Genomic DNA, 16,735 nt, shown 5'->3' on the forward strand with positions numbered 1-16,735 from the left:
TTTGGATGGAATGTGGTTTTATTAACTGTGAGCTGTGGAGGCCTTTGACCTGTCTGAAGTAACAGAACAATTATGGCGTTTGTTTTGACCATTTTATGTATGTATAGCCAACAGATGGAACAGAAAACCTCTAATAGCCAGAGGAACAAACTTGAACAGAAGTAGATTTGGCAGAGGTGAGAGCAAAGTATTTATGAGAAATTATTTCCTTTGGTGTGAATGTGAGATCAAGACTGGTTTCATATGGATAAGTTCTCTGTTTAATACAGTTCCACTGCTAGCACAGCTTGAGTAGGCAGGGCAGCAGCAGGAACTGCTCATGCATTGAGAGAAAAATCTATGAAAACACAACATAAGGGCTCATCTTTGCTTTGGTGTTGGTTCAGGATGCAAATTTTGCATTGCCCAAGTCCAGTTCTCATCCATCTCCAGAGATCTGTGCCTGGAGTTTGCTGACTTTCAGTGGCTGTCTTGCACTGTCAACCCGGTCAACAGCATAGGCCTCCATCTGCTTTGCTGCAGATGCTGAAACTAGGCATGGAAGAGGTGTCCCTTGGGTTAGCACTGTGAGGTAGCTGCATACTTAGCTACTCTGCACTGCTAGTTGCATCAAATGTGTACGTATTAGATTTTTTTCATGGCATGATTACAATCAAATCTAAAATTACTAACCTGGCTTGAGAAATTGAAGCGGATAGCTTGAGTCTGCTTTCTGTAAAAACGTAGACTAAAGGAGTTGTTTTGGAGAGTGGCCCAGTTGATTTCTTTCCCCTGTTAATCGCACATTCTCAGTAGGCACTCATCTGTAGCCTCAGACACTATAGTCATACCTCATTCATTTGCTTCTCTGAGTAGTCGTGATCAGAATACATTATTTCTTGCTGATCCAAGGCATTTTACCTAGTGGCTTTTCAGCACATAAGGTTGATATGACAGCCAATGTCAATAGTATCTATCTGTATCTATGAGGTATGAGCACCGATATTGACTGCAGCAAACTTCCTGGGTATGTGTCAGCTAAGCTGAAACCCTGACTTAGCCGTGCATGTGAGCTCTTGCACTAGAGGAAAGGGAGGGAAGGTGCGTCTGACCTTTAAAAGGGTGGTGTTTCAATAATGTTTATCTTCTAAGTATCTAGAGTGATGAAGTCTGGCACGGAAAAAAGCTGATAGATTTACCTCTGTAGTGGTTTGGAACAGTGTCTGCTAGGCACTTCTGACTCATCAGGCATTTCTGATGGCAATCTAGGGCTGATTTAGCAGGCTGTAGACTTCAGTTTGCTTTAACTTTTGATCCCTGGGTCAACAGGATCAGAACCCCAGAGGCGCATGGCATCAGAATAGGTACACACAGCTTTTAGCACCACATCTTTGCCAAAGCAATGATATGGGGGGGCAGATAGGGAGTGGTTAGGCACACACACACACACCACCCAGTCCACTGCATCCTTTGACAGCGTGGATGGTAAGAAGTCACATCACACTTGTTTATGTAGCACTCGCTGCTCCCGTGTGGTTTGCAAACATCACTGATAACTGTGCACATATGTGTGTATATATAGGGATTACTTCATCTATCATGCCTCCTGTTGGTTCACTACTATTTTGTGAACTGTGACAGCTGTCTACTAGCACATAACACCACCAAACAGTTCAGGGGAAGAGAAGTATGTCCAATTAAAGCTACAAGGGAAAATTAGAAAAGTAGAAAGTGATTAACCATGCAGGAGTATCATGAGGGTAAACGGTAATTTTCACTCCAACTATGAGTCACTGGAATTCTTGGAATTTGCTCAATATAAGGGAGTGGAGGAAAGTAAGGAATAGGGGACACTGTTTCTCTTTAAACATAGTCAATCCCCAACCTTTGTGCAGACAGGGCAAGCAATAGTTCCATACTACTTGGTTTTGAAAGGGGTTGCTATAGCGTGTAAGCTTGACCTCAGCTAATCAAAATACAACTCGCCCAGTTTATACTACATCTTCAAAACTGCTAGGATGCATAGCGGATTCTAGCTGAGCCTGGAGGTACCTGGAGGGAAGGACTCCTTGGTGCTTACACCTATGTGCCTAATGCACTTTTGACAACACAAGCTTAATAAACTAGGAAAACAAGAGGAAAATGCTTGTTCCCTGACAAAAGCTATTTCAAACCTCTCAATTTTATTTGACTGTTCCTTCTTATTCTAACGCGTTTTGGCAAGTTTCTGTGAGTTTCTGAAACTTAGTAGCTTATAAACTGTATAATCTTTTGTTGTCTCAGTTTCAGAATTAAGAAAACTGTTTGAACCAAACAACCAAGATTTTTTGGAAATGAAAAGGTAAAAAAAAAAAAGTCTTTGGCCTGTGAAACAAAACACACAGCTTGTTTTGTTACCTCCTCTTTGAAACTCTCCCCTCAAATCTTCAAAGATGCCTGATTTCACAGTTTTTGCATCTTTTTCAGAAAAGAGAGAATAGCTAGACGCTTAGAGGGAATTGAAAATGATACACAACCTATGCTTCTACAAAACTGTCCAGGATCAGTCACACACCGTTTACTAGAGGAAGATACACCAAGATATATGCGTGCAACTGATCCATACAGTCCCCACTTAGGTAAGTAGTATATATCAGTCAATCTTCCATTGCTGAATTACTTGATGTTTACTACCCTATCATTTGTGCAGTACATGGAGAAGAGTTTTATAGAAGAGCTGTGGCCAGGGTTTTTTTAACTTGCCTTTTAATTCTCCAGTTGTCTCATTTGAAAAAAGTTGATTATCCATATTGTTTTAAAACATCAATAATTGATATGAGTCTCTTAAAGAATTATAACTAATACACCTTTCTTAATCATTTGTATGTGCTTTTGGAGACATAAGTGCAAAAATGTAATATGTCTGTGCAGTCAGTAGTACACTTTGATTTGTAAGAAAATGGGAAGCTCTTAGTTCACTCAGTGTGAATGGTGGGTAGGATACTCGGAGTTTTGGGATGGACTTGCTCATACATGCTGTGCTTTTGACAGGAAGATCAAATGAAGAGGAGGAAACTTCAGATTCTTCTGTAGAAAAACAACCCAGATCATCCAGATATCGAGCAGAAATCACAGGAGGTAATACAGAGCCCTTGTATAGTACAGGAAACATGGATGTCCAGGAACTAGAGTCAAAAGCAGAAAGAATAGCTAGGTACAAGGCAGAGAGGCGGCGCCAGCTGGCAGAAAAATATGGATTATATCTTGATTCTGATTTGGATTCTGACTACTCATCCAGATATACGCGGGCAAGGAAAGATCCCGACAGCATGGAAAGAAAGGGAGTGAGAAGTGAAAGGCAAGATGATGAAAACAAGGATTGTGGCTCCCTGTATTTGTCCAGGACTGAGACGAAGGAGTCAAAGAGTGTGATTTCTGAATCCAAAGAGTACTCCAGCCATGAAAAAGATGGTGTTCCAGATAAGGAAGACCTCTCAAATGAAAAGAGTGATAGAAAAGCAGATCATGACAGTGCCATTAGACAGGCTTCTGACCCTTCAGCAACCTTGGATAGTTCTGTCTCCCTTTCACTTTCTGGACGAGAATCTTCCTCCTGTAACGAAGTGCCAATATCACCAAAGCAAACCCCCAGAGAGTCCCTTTCTTCACCAAAGCGGGCAGCCTCACCAATCCATTTGCAGAATGACCAGCCCTTGCACAGTAACATCAGACAAAGGTAAGCATGACTTTTGTTTGTTTGTTTATACAGTAGATTTCTTTATCTTAATTATCTTCTGCAGCAGTGTCTACAGTATTTATGAGAATGTATTTATTACCCTTGAAGAATATATTTTGTGGCTTTGGGTGTCTCAGGCTGGATTAGTTGGGTTTATTGAATCACAGTGTGTTTCTGATACAAGGAAGTGGGTATCTATTTCTGTGATTAGATACGTCCTTGGTTTCACTTTATATTTATAGAATTTATGCTAAAATTAGGCCCTTTGAGGGTGGAGAGTGGAATAACTGATTAAGATATTGACACAAACTAGAAATTGAAGCAGTTTCCTTTTTTCCTCTATAGCCTGTAATTGGGTGGGGGTTTCCAAGCAAAGCCAAGTTGTTTCTCAGTGAAGATTTGAATAGCTTCATGATGACTTCTGCCAAAATAAAACAAGTCTCACATTTAAAAGCTGAAAAGAGTCTTGGGTCACTTGAAATAATAGTTGATTTGTTTTCCTGCTGTGAAAGTGTAAAAACCCTTTTGAACTGTGATAGTTAATATTTCTGATAATATTGGGGGGGGGGGGGGGGAGGCAAAGGGGCAGAGGGGAGAGTTACAATTCCATGCTGAATTTGGAGAACGTAGCCTCCCTCATGGTATGCTGAATTACTTCAGATTTGACAAATTTAGGGTAACCGGATTCTTCCAGAAGGAAAAAAAAAATAGTTTTCACTGATTTCAGATTGCCGTTTCACACTGTAGTGCAAAACAGACTGTCAAAGTGTTACGGTGACTGAAAACAATGCATGACTAAGAATTTTTTAAAAGTAGGATTTTCTAAGTGTGATTCTTTTAATTTCTAGGTAGGTGGAAAAATGGAAAATAATAACTGTAAAAACTTCAGTTAAAATGTTGCAGCTAAAAATGATGTAAATTGTAATGAGAACTTAATTGTAAACACATCTGTATCATGCTGAGCAGTGCTGACTGTTTCTAAAAAACTGAAAGGAACTGGCATAAACTGAACTGTTTGCACTTTTGGACATTTTTTTGCAGTAGGTTCAGAAACAAGCTACCTCGACTGAACTTCTTTATCCTTCCCATCAAAATCGCACAACCTGATTCTTACTTGTTGTGGTCTTTCTTATTAACTCATATAAGCATACCTTGAAGTTTGAATGAGGAAGCAATCTTCCACGTCAAAGGTTAACTACCTGGTGGATTGTCATCTATTTGCAGTTCCTGTAAACTGCTCAAATGTACTTAGCCGCCTTTTTTTGTTTCACTTTATTGCATAGGACACACCAGTAGTAGTCTCTTAATATGTTTTTCATAGCTTTTCATTATTCAGGTGACTTCTAATCCTGCTCACCTTCTTTTGCGTGGATATGTGGCTATATGAGCTCTCATTGGACTCTGCCAATTAAGCCAAAATTTTAAAGGAATATTGTCATTTCAAAAAAGCCATCAGAGGGAAAGTAAGTCAATATACTTAGGAAATACTATCTTATATTTAGTTTATGTTTTAAGCTTACAATTCTGCTACTACAGTAAGGAAAATACTCATCGCAGGGTCATCCATACAACTGAGACCAGAGTTGTACTGAAACTCCTTGAGCTGAATAGGTTATTCCAGGCTCCAAAAAACTTGCCTCTGAAGCAGTCTCAGCTCAAATACTACAAAATATTATCCCTTATCTTCAAATGGTCATTTTGAGATAACTCTTGACTAATCCAGTTACTGATACGAAGGGATATCGGAGCAATGGACCTTTGGCAGGTTTTTTTCTTTGGTTTATAAGGTGAAGGAAGGTACAAAGTTTTCATCCGCTCATTCACAGATTAGCCTTTAATGTGGAGATATCAGGTCTCCTTATAAAGCTCTTTCATTTTTAGCTAACAAGTGTGTTTTTTCTAACGTAAACCAGTTACAAGTTCAGACGGAGCAGGCTGAAGGCATCAGCCTTCAATCATTCACAAATTTCAGCTGTTTCTTTTTAAAGCTGCCACTTCTGTCATTACCTATTTTTTTGTAATAAAAGATGCTGCGAAAGTTGGGCAGAAGAGAAATAATTAAGGAAACAGTGTTTTTAATGGGGGCATGCTTCTTCATTTGTTAAAAGTTCTATGTCCCTGCAAGATCTAATGCTGTGTGAAACACTAAGGGGTCAGCTGTGTTGGGCAAGTACTGGAGACAGGCCCCTTCTGCAAGGTCTTCCTTTTTTTAAGACTTAGTTGTTCTCTGTTGCCAGCTAATGAAATGGTAAGATCCATTTTCAGGTGGGTTCTGATGTTAGGACAGTTCCAGAGTTTAAACTCCATCCCATTTGTGGTATGGTTGTTTTTACTTCTCTGCTCTGCAGTAGTGCTGTACTAACAAATGAGAGACTGGGGCAAAAGCAGCAGGAATAAGTCATAACTTAACACGAATTGCTGACTGCATCATCACTAATTTCAGATTCTTTCTGAACGAGGCTTGGGTCAGTATTTGCATAAAACAGGTTTCCCACAGTTACTGTCTGTTTTATCTTTTGAGGGAAATCACGTGCACCCACCAAGATGTGGTGTAGCTCTTACAGCAGCCGAGAGTTTAAACTTAGGATTTGGTCTCCTGTTCCGATATGCATGTAGGCAGTAGGTGGTATTTTAAAGGCCAAGTTGCCAAGAGTTCTTCATTTTAGTACCCCTGACAGCTTCTAGTGCCAGTACGTACTCACTGGTGTGATATTCAGAGATTTAAGAATAACCTCTCAAACTCTTGTCCCTGATTCTGAGTGGTAAAGAAGTCATTGCCTATTTCCATACAGTCTGTTTAAAGTTACCGTGTGGTAGTCTCCTATAAGGCCATTTGCACAAGCAAAATAAGAGCCAACACCAGCTTTCCAGGTGGTTGCCGTTTTGAAGTCAGTTATACATTATGTAGTTTGCAAAATTGTTTTTGTTAAATTTAAATTGGCTGAGTTCAAATTGGAAAATAAATGCAGCTTGCTTTGGAATAGGTATGAAAGATTTGTGCCTTCAGTCCTAAGACGATTTAATAATTAATCCTATTATCTATCACCGAGAAGACAACAAAGTGCTGAGAAGGTATCATTTGACATTGTCTGCATTTGGCTGCTGAAGTGGCTGATTAACTCTAAATTCAAAACATGGCTTGTGTTCTTCTGACTGCTCTCTTCAAAGGATGAATGATCAAGTACAAATAATTGCTGCTTGGGCCATGCCCACTATAAAAATGTGCCAAAGTACACATCAAGAGAAGAGAAGGAAGTTTGCTTGCTTCAAAGCAGTTCCAGCTACCTGGTCAGCTCCTGTGAAAGTTTTTTACCCCCTATTTAGTCAGTTCCTTTAGGAATTCAAAAACATTTGGAAAAGCAAAAGGTGTTTTAACGGTCGGTGTTTGACTTTGTTCTAAGCTTGATTTGGATAAGGTGACAACTATAGGTGAGTTCTCAAATTTAAATTTATTTGCAGTAAATGCACTGTTATCTTAAGAACAGTTGTTGATTTGACCTTTTTCAACTATTTTTATTAGAAGACCAGCTAAGAAAAATTGAAGTAGATGACCTGGAGCTTAATTTGGGATTTTCCTCCCAAATGGCTCTACTGCAATGCAAGGAGTTCTTTCAGATGTAGCTATAGGTAATGGAAAGCAGACTGGCCGCTCGTCACCTCTGGGGAGTTTGTTTCTAAACAGTGTGGCCCGACAGTCTGTGCTTGCAAGGTTAAAAGTATTTTATGTGATCTACGGTTGCTGAGGGACTGTAGATGAAGGTGGGCATTAGGAAAGTATTTGAGAAACTGTACATAGGTAGTCCGCAGACACCCTTTCCTTTTAAAAGTTTGCAGTGCTCTTGTTTCTTTTTATGCTTTCAGCTCCAAAATGGAAACAGAATAAAGTCAAGACGAAATCAAATTGGGGGTTACTTTGTTTTTTAAGCTTTTCCTTTCGCCTGTCACCTAGTGACACCAGCATGTTTTTCTTGAGCTAGCTGGGTTTGCATTTCTGAAGCTTTTGTCGTACAGTGCTACAAGAGGACAGAGCGAGTTCCAGCTGCTCCTGTGAATTTCTTAGGAAGTATGATATAGCCATCTGAATTTCTGTCTTCGTTGAATGCATGTTACTACTTCACTTTGGACCCAGCAGTCTTTACCACTTTAAACCACAAATTAAAGGAATGGATTTAGCAACTTTTCTGGGTGTCCTTACATAAACCCTTCAGACTGACCTGCAATGGCAAATGGCAAAAATAAGATTGTGTAATTGCTTTCACTTCTCAAATTCTGGACAATGTACACTTGGTAAAGCTACCTTTGCAGAATATTTAACATTCAGAACACCTTTTAGATGGTTGTGGAATTAATATGATAGTTTGTTTCATAGTTTATCACCTTTCAGTTTGGTTAATGTGCTGTGCTTTTATTTTCATGAACAGTCCTCTGTAATTGAGTAATTAGAAAACAAAAAAAGCAGTGGGGAGGGAAGATGGGGAGGAAACGACGGGAGCATGTGTTGAGATCCCAAAAATTACCTGAAGTTCTGTTTTCTATAGTAGTGCAGGGAAAGCAAAACCTGAATGGTTTCTTCAGAAAGATTCGGAAGGGGACACACCTTCACTTATCAGCTGGCCCTCCAGGTATCATAAAATGTAGCTGTGTGGCTAACAACCAGACTACAAACCTCCCCGTTCTTTCCCTTTACTCTATCTTCATTTAACACTTGCCTTTCATTTTCCTTTAACAGCAGCAAGTTAGAAAGTGTTGTTTCTTGCGGATAAACAGCTGTTGAAACTTTTCTGAAGCATCTACTTATATTGTAACTTAAAACCAATTGGTATTTTGATGAAGAAGTACAAATGCCTCTAGCTTCTTCCACAGCTACTATCATTCTGGCTTCCACTAATTTTTATAACTTCCTATTGTATCCCACTTTGCACTCTGCAAACCAGCACATTTTTACACGACACGCCAATCCACCTTAGCATTCCCTACAATTAATTCCTTAAATTCCAAAGGAGATGGTACAAGAGAAGTAAAAAATTTATATTGAAGTGTAAAGCAAGATCTTGATCAGAGCTACAAACAGCTGCTTTCTCCCAGTTTGCTAACACACACATACAGTTAGCCCACCATGGGAAGCATTGCAGGAAGGCTCTTTTCCATGTCACTAATTAAAGTAATTCTTGTAACCCAGTACTAACATCAGTGTGGATGTTCTGGAGAATGCTTGGTACGCGTAGTTTAAAGCATCACTTTTTCAGACTGAACACACTTTCTGTGCTTAAGTAACTTTGAGAAGTTTCCCTGATAGGTGCACCAATCCTCAGAGATAAGAAACACCAAAATATTACAAAGGTTGCTGTTTCAGATAACTTTGGATATCCTGAATTATTATCTCAGATATTAATTTGTCTTTTTTTCTAAATCTTGCTTTTTTTTAATAATGTAAACTCCAAAAAGTTGGTTGGTAGCAAGCCTGGAATTGCACATACTTTGGGCTGGATTACTTACTTTCAAATAAAGAGCTAGTCTCCTATTGTACTTGAGTTTCCCTCTTTCTCCAGAATTAAAATAATTTTTTTATACCCGTTTGGGAGGGGAGGAGGTACAGGGCTTTCATTTTTCATACTGTGTATGCGATATTTACAAACACTCGCCCTGTAAGCAGTCCGAACGCTCCGTGTGGCTGGAAAGCTGCTGGAGAGCTTCCCTGCAGTTGTAGTGGTAGAGCAAAGGCTGCCTCCGGCTCCACGTGCTTGCCTTCCGTTAGTGGAGTCACATTAAGTGCCTAAAGGTAGAATGTGACTCTGTTTTGCATGGATGTTACGCAAGTCTAGAGGCGTTTCTAGACAATACACTGAAGTAAGGTAACTTTTGGGAATGTTCCTGTAAGTTTTGCATGTTAGAATGTAATGAGATGTTTTAAAACAGAATGCCTGGTTTGGTTTGGGCTTTTTTAATCCTTTTCTCCCCTGCAAGCCCTCTGAGTAGCAACAGCCATGCCATAGTTTCACTTTGGGCTTTAAGGCTTGCACTTTCAACATTTTTTCTCACTTACTGAAACAGGTTACACTATGTGTAATATTTTAGATGTCTTATATGATACACAAAAGCACAAGTAAAAAAGTCTCTGGCAAAACATCTGAAGGGCTAGTTGGAGATAACAACGTGTTTTTACATCCCTTTCCCTAATGCAACAGCACCTTGATATGATGTAAGCTGCCCAGTGTTTAGACATCTTCAAAAATCTGACTACATATATGATTGCCAATGGAATTTGCAATTTCAGGCTGAACCCAACATTTTGATAACATAAAAAGCAGTTTTGATCACCTTGTTTGTTTGAGACTATGGGTATGTGCTGTATGACAAACGCAGTTGTGACCTCATGGGAACATGCTGTACATTTTCAGAGCTTGCTCAGTTACCTTCTCAGGAGTCATGCACGTTCGAGGGCCTGTGAATCACTTGAATGTTTTTGAGCAATGTTACTGCTAAGATTCGGGGGGGGGGGGGGGGGGAAGGAAGTGGTTGCAGCATAAGGTTGCTTTCTTTTATGTATTGCTTGCTTTTTATTTTAATATGATGTTGCTGTCTGTACCCACAGTAGGTGTCTGTGTTCCTTCCCAGATTGGGTATTGCTGTTCACAGCTTTAATCCTTTTTCTTTCTTAAAGAGTAAAAGTTAGAGAGAAACTGGTGAAAGAGGAAAGTGCTCGTGGAAGCCCTGAACTTGTCACAGACACAGTATCTCAGAGAAAATCCCATCCAGTGCCAGCCCACTACATGCCTCTTCAGACAGAAACGTCTGCCTTTGATAGGGTTATAAATCAGCCCATCAGTTCAGTCCGCCAACCAATACATGGCTATATTCAGCCTGCTGGCATTGCTCACACAGCTCAGCTGATGGCAACAGAAGAACCAGCAAACAACTCTGTTGGCAGCCTCCTCCTACCAGACAATATTAGCCTCTTAACAAAACCGTCAGCAGCCACTGCATCAGAGAGTGAAAAGAAAGAGGCACTTGGTTATGGAGCAAAGCCTGATGAAAAAGATTCCTTGGAGGGTGAACAGGCTTCCAAAGGCAGAAGACCAATTTTGCCATCTGAGATTCGCAAGCAAGGGAAGAACCATGAAGGCCTCTTTGGAGGAGGAGAATTGGATACCCCCGTGGGGAGTTCCTCTTTCGCAAGCAAGCTGAAAGTTAACTCAGAAGTTCAGAGAGAGCTGGAGTGCAATAAGAGGCAGGTTTCTGAGCAGCAGTTTAAGACCCCTGAGAACATAGAAAGGAGTGAAGCTGTTATGTACATACAGAGTGGGTCGGTATCGCAGCCTGCCAAGGCAAAACCTCCTGTTCGGAAGGTGTCGACAGCAAAGCACAAAGTCCTGACTCGCTCAATGTCTGACTATACTGTGGCTCCTAAGCTAGAAGCTTTTAAAAGTAAGGAGAGCATGGAAGCAAATGCACCAAACGGTGAGATTGGCATGGTTGACACAAAAGTCTCTGTTGCCCAGCTCCGTAATGTCTTTCTGGAGACTGCTAATGCCAACAAGAAAACGGATCTGTAGGTGACATTTCAAACGTATTTTCGTGTGAAACTTGCACGTCCTTGGCAAAAATTACACACACTCAACAGCAGTTGTGTTCGGCACTTAAAGCACACAGCTTAGCTCTCACCAGTGTGTACTGGAGGCTGAGATGGTTTGAATCCCGCTTTTGTGCTTCTGCTTGCTAGTGCAAGTTGTGATGTGGGGTAGCTGGAATGTGTACGTCTGCGCATGTTACCGGAGGAGCATGCAGAGTGATCTCTAGTGAATTGTTGAGATGCTTACATCTATGCTTTACTTCTCTCTTCTATTTTCTTTTCTATGCGCTTTCTATCATGTGGTTTAAAAGTGAATCTCGGTTTGAGATGTCAACGGCAGGTAGCACTTTGTCTGCCAATGGTGACCGTGAAAGAGGGCCACGAAGGCCGAGGCGCTATTTTTCTCCTGGTGAAAATAGAAAGACTTCCGAGAGATTTAAAACTCAACCTATAACGTCAGCAGAACGAAAGGAGACAGATAGGTAGGCACATATGTAGCTCTGTGTAGCGTTCTGGTGCAGGCAGACATGAACAAGCTTGTGAAGAGACTTTGTTCATTTATTAGCATAAATATTTTGCAAGGTTATTGCTTCTCTTTAAAAACAATCATTTGTTATAGCTTCTTATAAAATAAAAACCAAAACACTGCCAACGAAAACAATTCGTTGCAAATCCCCCCCCACGTACAATGGTGAACAGTGAAATATCATAAAGTATTATAGCTGTCTGAGTCTGTCTAATGATAAATGCTTTTGTCTGTTTTTATATAGTTTCCTTTCCATCTACTCTGCTTTATCATTTACTTTCTTTGTAAACAACCAAAGCTACGTATTTTTTATGTTAAAAGAGCTGGCAGCAAATCTTAGACTTTTATCTTCTGCAAGATGAACTGGAAATCGTTTTCCTTTACTATATTTAAGTTTGGCTGCAATTGCTTGCCTTTCTGCTTTATTAAAGGATGTCAAAGTGGAAACTGTTGAAGCTTGAAAAATAGATAAAGTTTTCCCACTCTTAAGACTTTTGAGGTCCTGCTACTTCAGATGGAGTTTGAATTTAATTTTTGATGTCTAGTTTCCAACTAACTTATTTCTGTTTGATAATTTTTTGCTAGGTCAATTTTGAGTGCAGAAATACCAACTGCTGAAGGTATGTTACTGTACTATTTTCTAAGGAAGAAATGGGAGAAGATGTGTTTTGTTTTAACTGGAGAACTATTTGACAATGCAAACAAAGTCCACTTGAAAATAACTATCATTACCCATAATATGTTTGAAGTACCACTCTGGCCGTGTCTACTACAGACTTGATTTCAAATTCATTTAAGTCCAAAAGTCTGTCTATGGATACCGGACTTTGTATGGGCGGCAAGGGAGGAAAGGCTCAACACTTTTCAGCGTTGTTTGTTTTTTGTTTGGTTTTTTTTTCCTGATTTAGACAATAAATAGTTGATGGGAAAAAAAAATACACGTTTTAATCAGTGGTCTAGGACTAACAACTAAAAAAACCTTTACTGTAGTGTGGAACATACTGGTAACGTGTTTTCTAGCTAAGGAGGCTGCAAGATGCTGGTTATTAAATGATATAATTGTCTGCCATCTTGCTTCTCTTTCCCTCTTGTCACTCTCGGCAAGTCTGGCACAAATTAAGTAGGTAATCTCATGAGTAGCTAAATTTAGATTTAATGCCTTATGCTATTTGAAAGCTAATATTCCCTACAGCTTTGAGATGCTGGCTCTTGGATCTGGAGGATGCTGATTTCAGCTCCTAAGGATATCAGTTGAGCCTCTGAAAAATGGGGACACAAGGTGGTAATCAGAATGACCAGCTTCCAGGAGAGACCATTTTGTATGGCCAGCTAGTAGAAAAGAGATGTTCTATATAGCGTGATGAATAGTGACCCTTAAGACAGTCTTTCAGTCCAATTTTGTCCTTAGTCCATGTATTAGTCTATATATAGACTAATATAATAAGTTTGATTATTCATAAAAGGTTGTTTGGATAACTTGAAAGCACATGAACTGTCCTGAAGACAAGTCTTTTGTTCTCAAATCCTGTTAAGAATTTTCCTCTGATGCAATACATGTAAATACAAGTAAAGTTTACACAATTTGGTTCATGATAAGTCTTTTGTTAAAAGGGAGTAACAGCCAGCTTATTTGCTGGTGATGCTTCTTGTCTTAGTAAAACATAATTTTTGAGGAGTTCAGAAATCAATTAGTCAAAAAAACCCTTGCACTTAATATGAGTTTGATTCATTACACTCAGCCTCCTTTTTTGCTTTTTCCCCTTTGTGTAGACGAAGAAAAATTGGATGACCGAGCCAAACTAAGTGTAGCTGCAAAGAGGCTGCTTTTTAGAGTAAGTATTACATTTTCTTAATAGAAGGCTGAGTTAAACATTTCATATACAAGATGCTGAAGAACTCAAAGGGCATTAGAATGGAGTGTAATGCAGTTAACCAAGTCCAAGCTACATAACTTTTTTTTTTTTTTGCTTCATCTTGCCTACCTACACAGTAGGCCTATTGCTCTAAACCTTCTTTAAGAACGTCATGTCGAGAGATGTGTATTTAGTTTTAACTTCATGACGCCTACTGCGCAATTACATCCTGCTTCTAATTCAGAGATAGGCATTTGGGAAATTTACTACTTTGCATGCAAGAAAGCTAAAAAGAAAGTACTGTTTTAGAACTTTTCTTCCATGGTTTTAATTATGTCATATGTCCTCTTAGGAAATGGAAAAATCATTCGAAATGAAAAATATTTCTAAACCACCTGCAAGAAGTTCAGCAGTAGAGAGAAGACTGCGGCGTTTGCAGGATAGATCACACACACAACCAATTACCAGTGAGGAAGTGGTCATTGCCGCTACGTAAGTCTTGTACATATGTTGGCTCTAACTTTGATTCCTACTCTTAAATCTGGGAATAAGCTCCCTATATGTGGTGTTTACAACTTTGTAGCAAGGAAAACATTTGTTGTTAAGGGCCAACTTCCTTGAGAACCACAGGGGAAACCATATTGAAATTCCTTTTTAGAAGTAGAGGGGCTAGTAAAGCATAACTTGTACGAACTGTAATTTGGCAGAAAGCTTATGAACCTGTAGAGTAGGTAAATGGGATTAATCATAGCATTGGTTCGTAACTCAAATGAAAAAGATACTTTGCGCTGAGGGAAATCTGCGCAATTTCTTATGGAATGTATTTGTACTGGGGAAAATCTCTTACACTCTGAAATCTCATATGTACTTCTTGGAAATGCATTTCTTGCACTCTGGTCATATATCATGAAATTTTCCTGAAAAAAGGGAAGTCACTTTGGGGGAAAATTAAACAAAGGTGAATGGACGTTCACCTAATGATCTACTAAAAGATAGCTTATGTTGTGGGTAATGAGTAACTTCAAGAGACAACCTGTTTGCTCCTTTAGGTTTTTAGTTCTTTCAGAGTATTTGAAGTTACTTTGCAAAGGTCGCAACAGATAACTCAGTTAATAAAAAATCATTGCTGTTTGTTTTTTTCTGTTTTGTTTTGGTTCGGTTTTGGTCTTTTCTGTAGTTAACACTTAATGTATTGCTTTTCTTAATGCTTTTTTCTTCTCTCTCCCTGTGAATTTTCCCTCCTTGGCAATTCTTTAAAGTGAATCTACCCCTGCTTCACGTTCTGTGAATACCCACACAGTAGTGACAAGAGTACCTAGTCCCACTGTAGTTAAGAGCACTGTACAACCTATCAGGTACTGGGGGGGATAAACATGCATGTTACATGGAGCACAAGATTCTTCAATAGCAGATACATCTTTAAAGTCTTGAATGCCTTTTCAATGTGTCAAGTCAATACTCGTTTCAAGAATATTTAAAACATTTGTCAACTTCATTTATGTTTGCATGATAAAACAATGCAGCTTTTTTTTGTCATCTGTTTTCAGGGCCTGTCTAACCACACTTACCTGTTCTAGAAGCATATTCTTCTTCTTTGTGAAAGAAATAAATTTGCATGTGAGCAAACCTAGTAGAGCCCTCTTTGCTCTTGTACTTTTTTTTTATACAGTAATGTCATCTTGAGATGAAAATATCAAAGCTGGGTGCTTGATTTCACAAGCAGTACATACACTCTTTGTCTGTCTCTACATATATTTTTTTTTTTAGCTTGCAAATTTAAAGGAAAGATAAGAAATTGCACCACCTATAGGTAAAGTTGCAGAATACTGTTTGCCTGTTCTGAATGAGAGAATTTTAGCAGAGACCACAACAGGGGGGGGAAAAAAAAAAGAGAATACTACTAATTCCGTAAATGTGGCTGAATCTAGCTAGAGGTGAATAAAATATATTATTGTAGAGACAAATGCAGTAACAGCTTTTATGAATGAATGTGTCTGCTTTCAGCATTGGTCAAACAATCTTCAAAATTAACGAAGTATATTTCAAAACTATTCTTTGTTGTTGAGTTACCCGAGATAACTCAAAATGAAAGACAGTCTGAATTCTGTTCCACTTCAAATTATAAGAGGCATTACAATTTATGCTAACCTAAAAGCAGCACTCAGTTGGAGTTTAAATCCGTCTTTTAAATGTTTTTGTCATATATGGTCCACAAATTATTTCTAATAAAATTGAATTTTATCTAAATTGCACTGTAGGACCCATGTTTGTTCTACAGCAGGCACCTTAAATGTCTCTCCGTTGCACTGTATTCTGTATAAAGAGATTGGTCTGAAAACTCTCTCTTCAATCTTGAGTTCCCCTTTTAAAAAATTGTTGTGTCCTAATCAAATGAATTTGTAAATGAAAACGTAACTTTATTTAAATCTTCAGCTGTTGAATTAGAATTCATCATGCCAATGTTGAACCACTGCATAATCACTTAGGCTGCTATATTACATTGGCTATTGTGCTTCACGTGCAGTTCTTCTGCTCCTATAAGGTTGAGATCTTAAAACTTCCTAATGTCGTCTTCAAAACTCATTTCCAGTTCTGTTTCTTCAGCTTGCAGGCATCAGCACACCAAAAAATTTTAGCTAAAGAGGAGATAAGAGCAGCCAAAGAGGCAATGGGGCAAGATCAGTCTGATGAACCAGATTCTTCTACCTTAAGTTTGGCAGAAAAGATGGCTTTGTTTAACAAACTGTCTCAACCAGTGTCCAGGGCCATCTCCACAAGGAGTCGAGGAGATATTAGGCACAGGAGAATGAATGCTCGTTACCAGACTCAGCCAGTCACTCTTGGAGAAGTTGAGCAGGTAAGTGCAATCTTAGCTCTTTTTTGTTTGTTTCTTTTTATCTGAGAGAAAAGCTTCAGTGTAGGATGCCATAACAGCTGGCCTTTTCTTTGCTCTGAGCTACACACTGGGGTCATGACATAGTCACAGGAAAAAGTTTGTCAGGAAGCAGTCTTATGACATTGAGGAATGACATCCTCTAAAATGTTCATCTTCATTGGTGTGTTTTTCTTTTTAAGTAATTCAGGAGTATATC

General features: G+C 39.1%; 1 protein-coding gene across 10 annotated transcripts in view; it reads left to right on the forward strand.

Annotated features, from left to right (window-relative positions):
- The window catches only part of SVIL (supervillin), a 65,817-nt gene that overhangs the window by 3,186 nt on the left and 45,896 nt on the right, over positions 1 to 16,735 (forward strand). For 7 of the 10 annotated variants that reach the window (XR_014229060.1, XM_082320415.1, XM_082320418.1 and 4 more), the window contains exons 2-11: positions 2,263 to 2,320; positions 2,446 to 2,597; positions 3,010 to 3,694; positions 8,233 to 8,316; positions 10,356 to 11,243; positions 11,576 to 11,746; positions 12,376 to 12,410; positions 13,561 to 13,622; positions 13,996 to 14,135; positions 16,248 to 16,500. Coding sequence is in view for 9 of the 10 variants with exons in the window: in XM_082320415.1 (XP_082176541.1) it covers positions 2,313 to 2,320; positions 2,446 to 2,597; positions 3,010 to 3,694; positions 8,233 to 8,316; positions 10,356 to 11,243; positions 11,576 to 11,746; positions 12,376 to 12,410; positions 13,561 to 13,622; positions 13,996 to 14,135; positions 16,248 to 16,500 (2,478 nt within the window). In the remaining variant the exon portion in view is untranslated. The remainder of the gene's footprint in view (positions 1 to 2,262; positions 2,321 to 2,445; positions 2,598 to 3,009; positions 3,695 to 8,232; positions 8,317 to 10,355; positions 11,244 to 11,575; positions 11,747 to 12,375; positions 12,411 to 13,560; positions 13,623 to 13,995; positions 14,136 to 16,247; positions 16,501 to 16,735) is intronic. The other 3 variants (XM_082320417.1, XM_082320423.1, XM_082320416.1) reach the window with 3 other exon arrangements.

The sequence above is a fragment of the Platalea leucorodia genome (genome assembly GCF_965183815.1).
Source record: "Platalea leucorodia genome assembly, chromosome: 1".
In the NCBI taxonomy this organism is placed as follows: Eukaryota; Metazoa; Chordata; class Aves; order Pelecaniformes; family Threskiornithidae; genus Platalea; species Platalea leucorodia.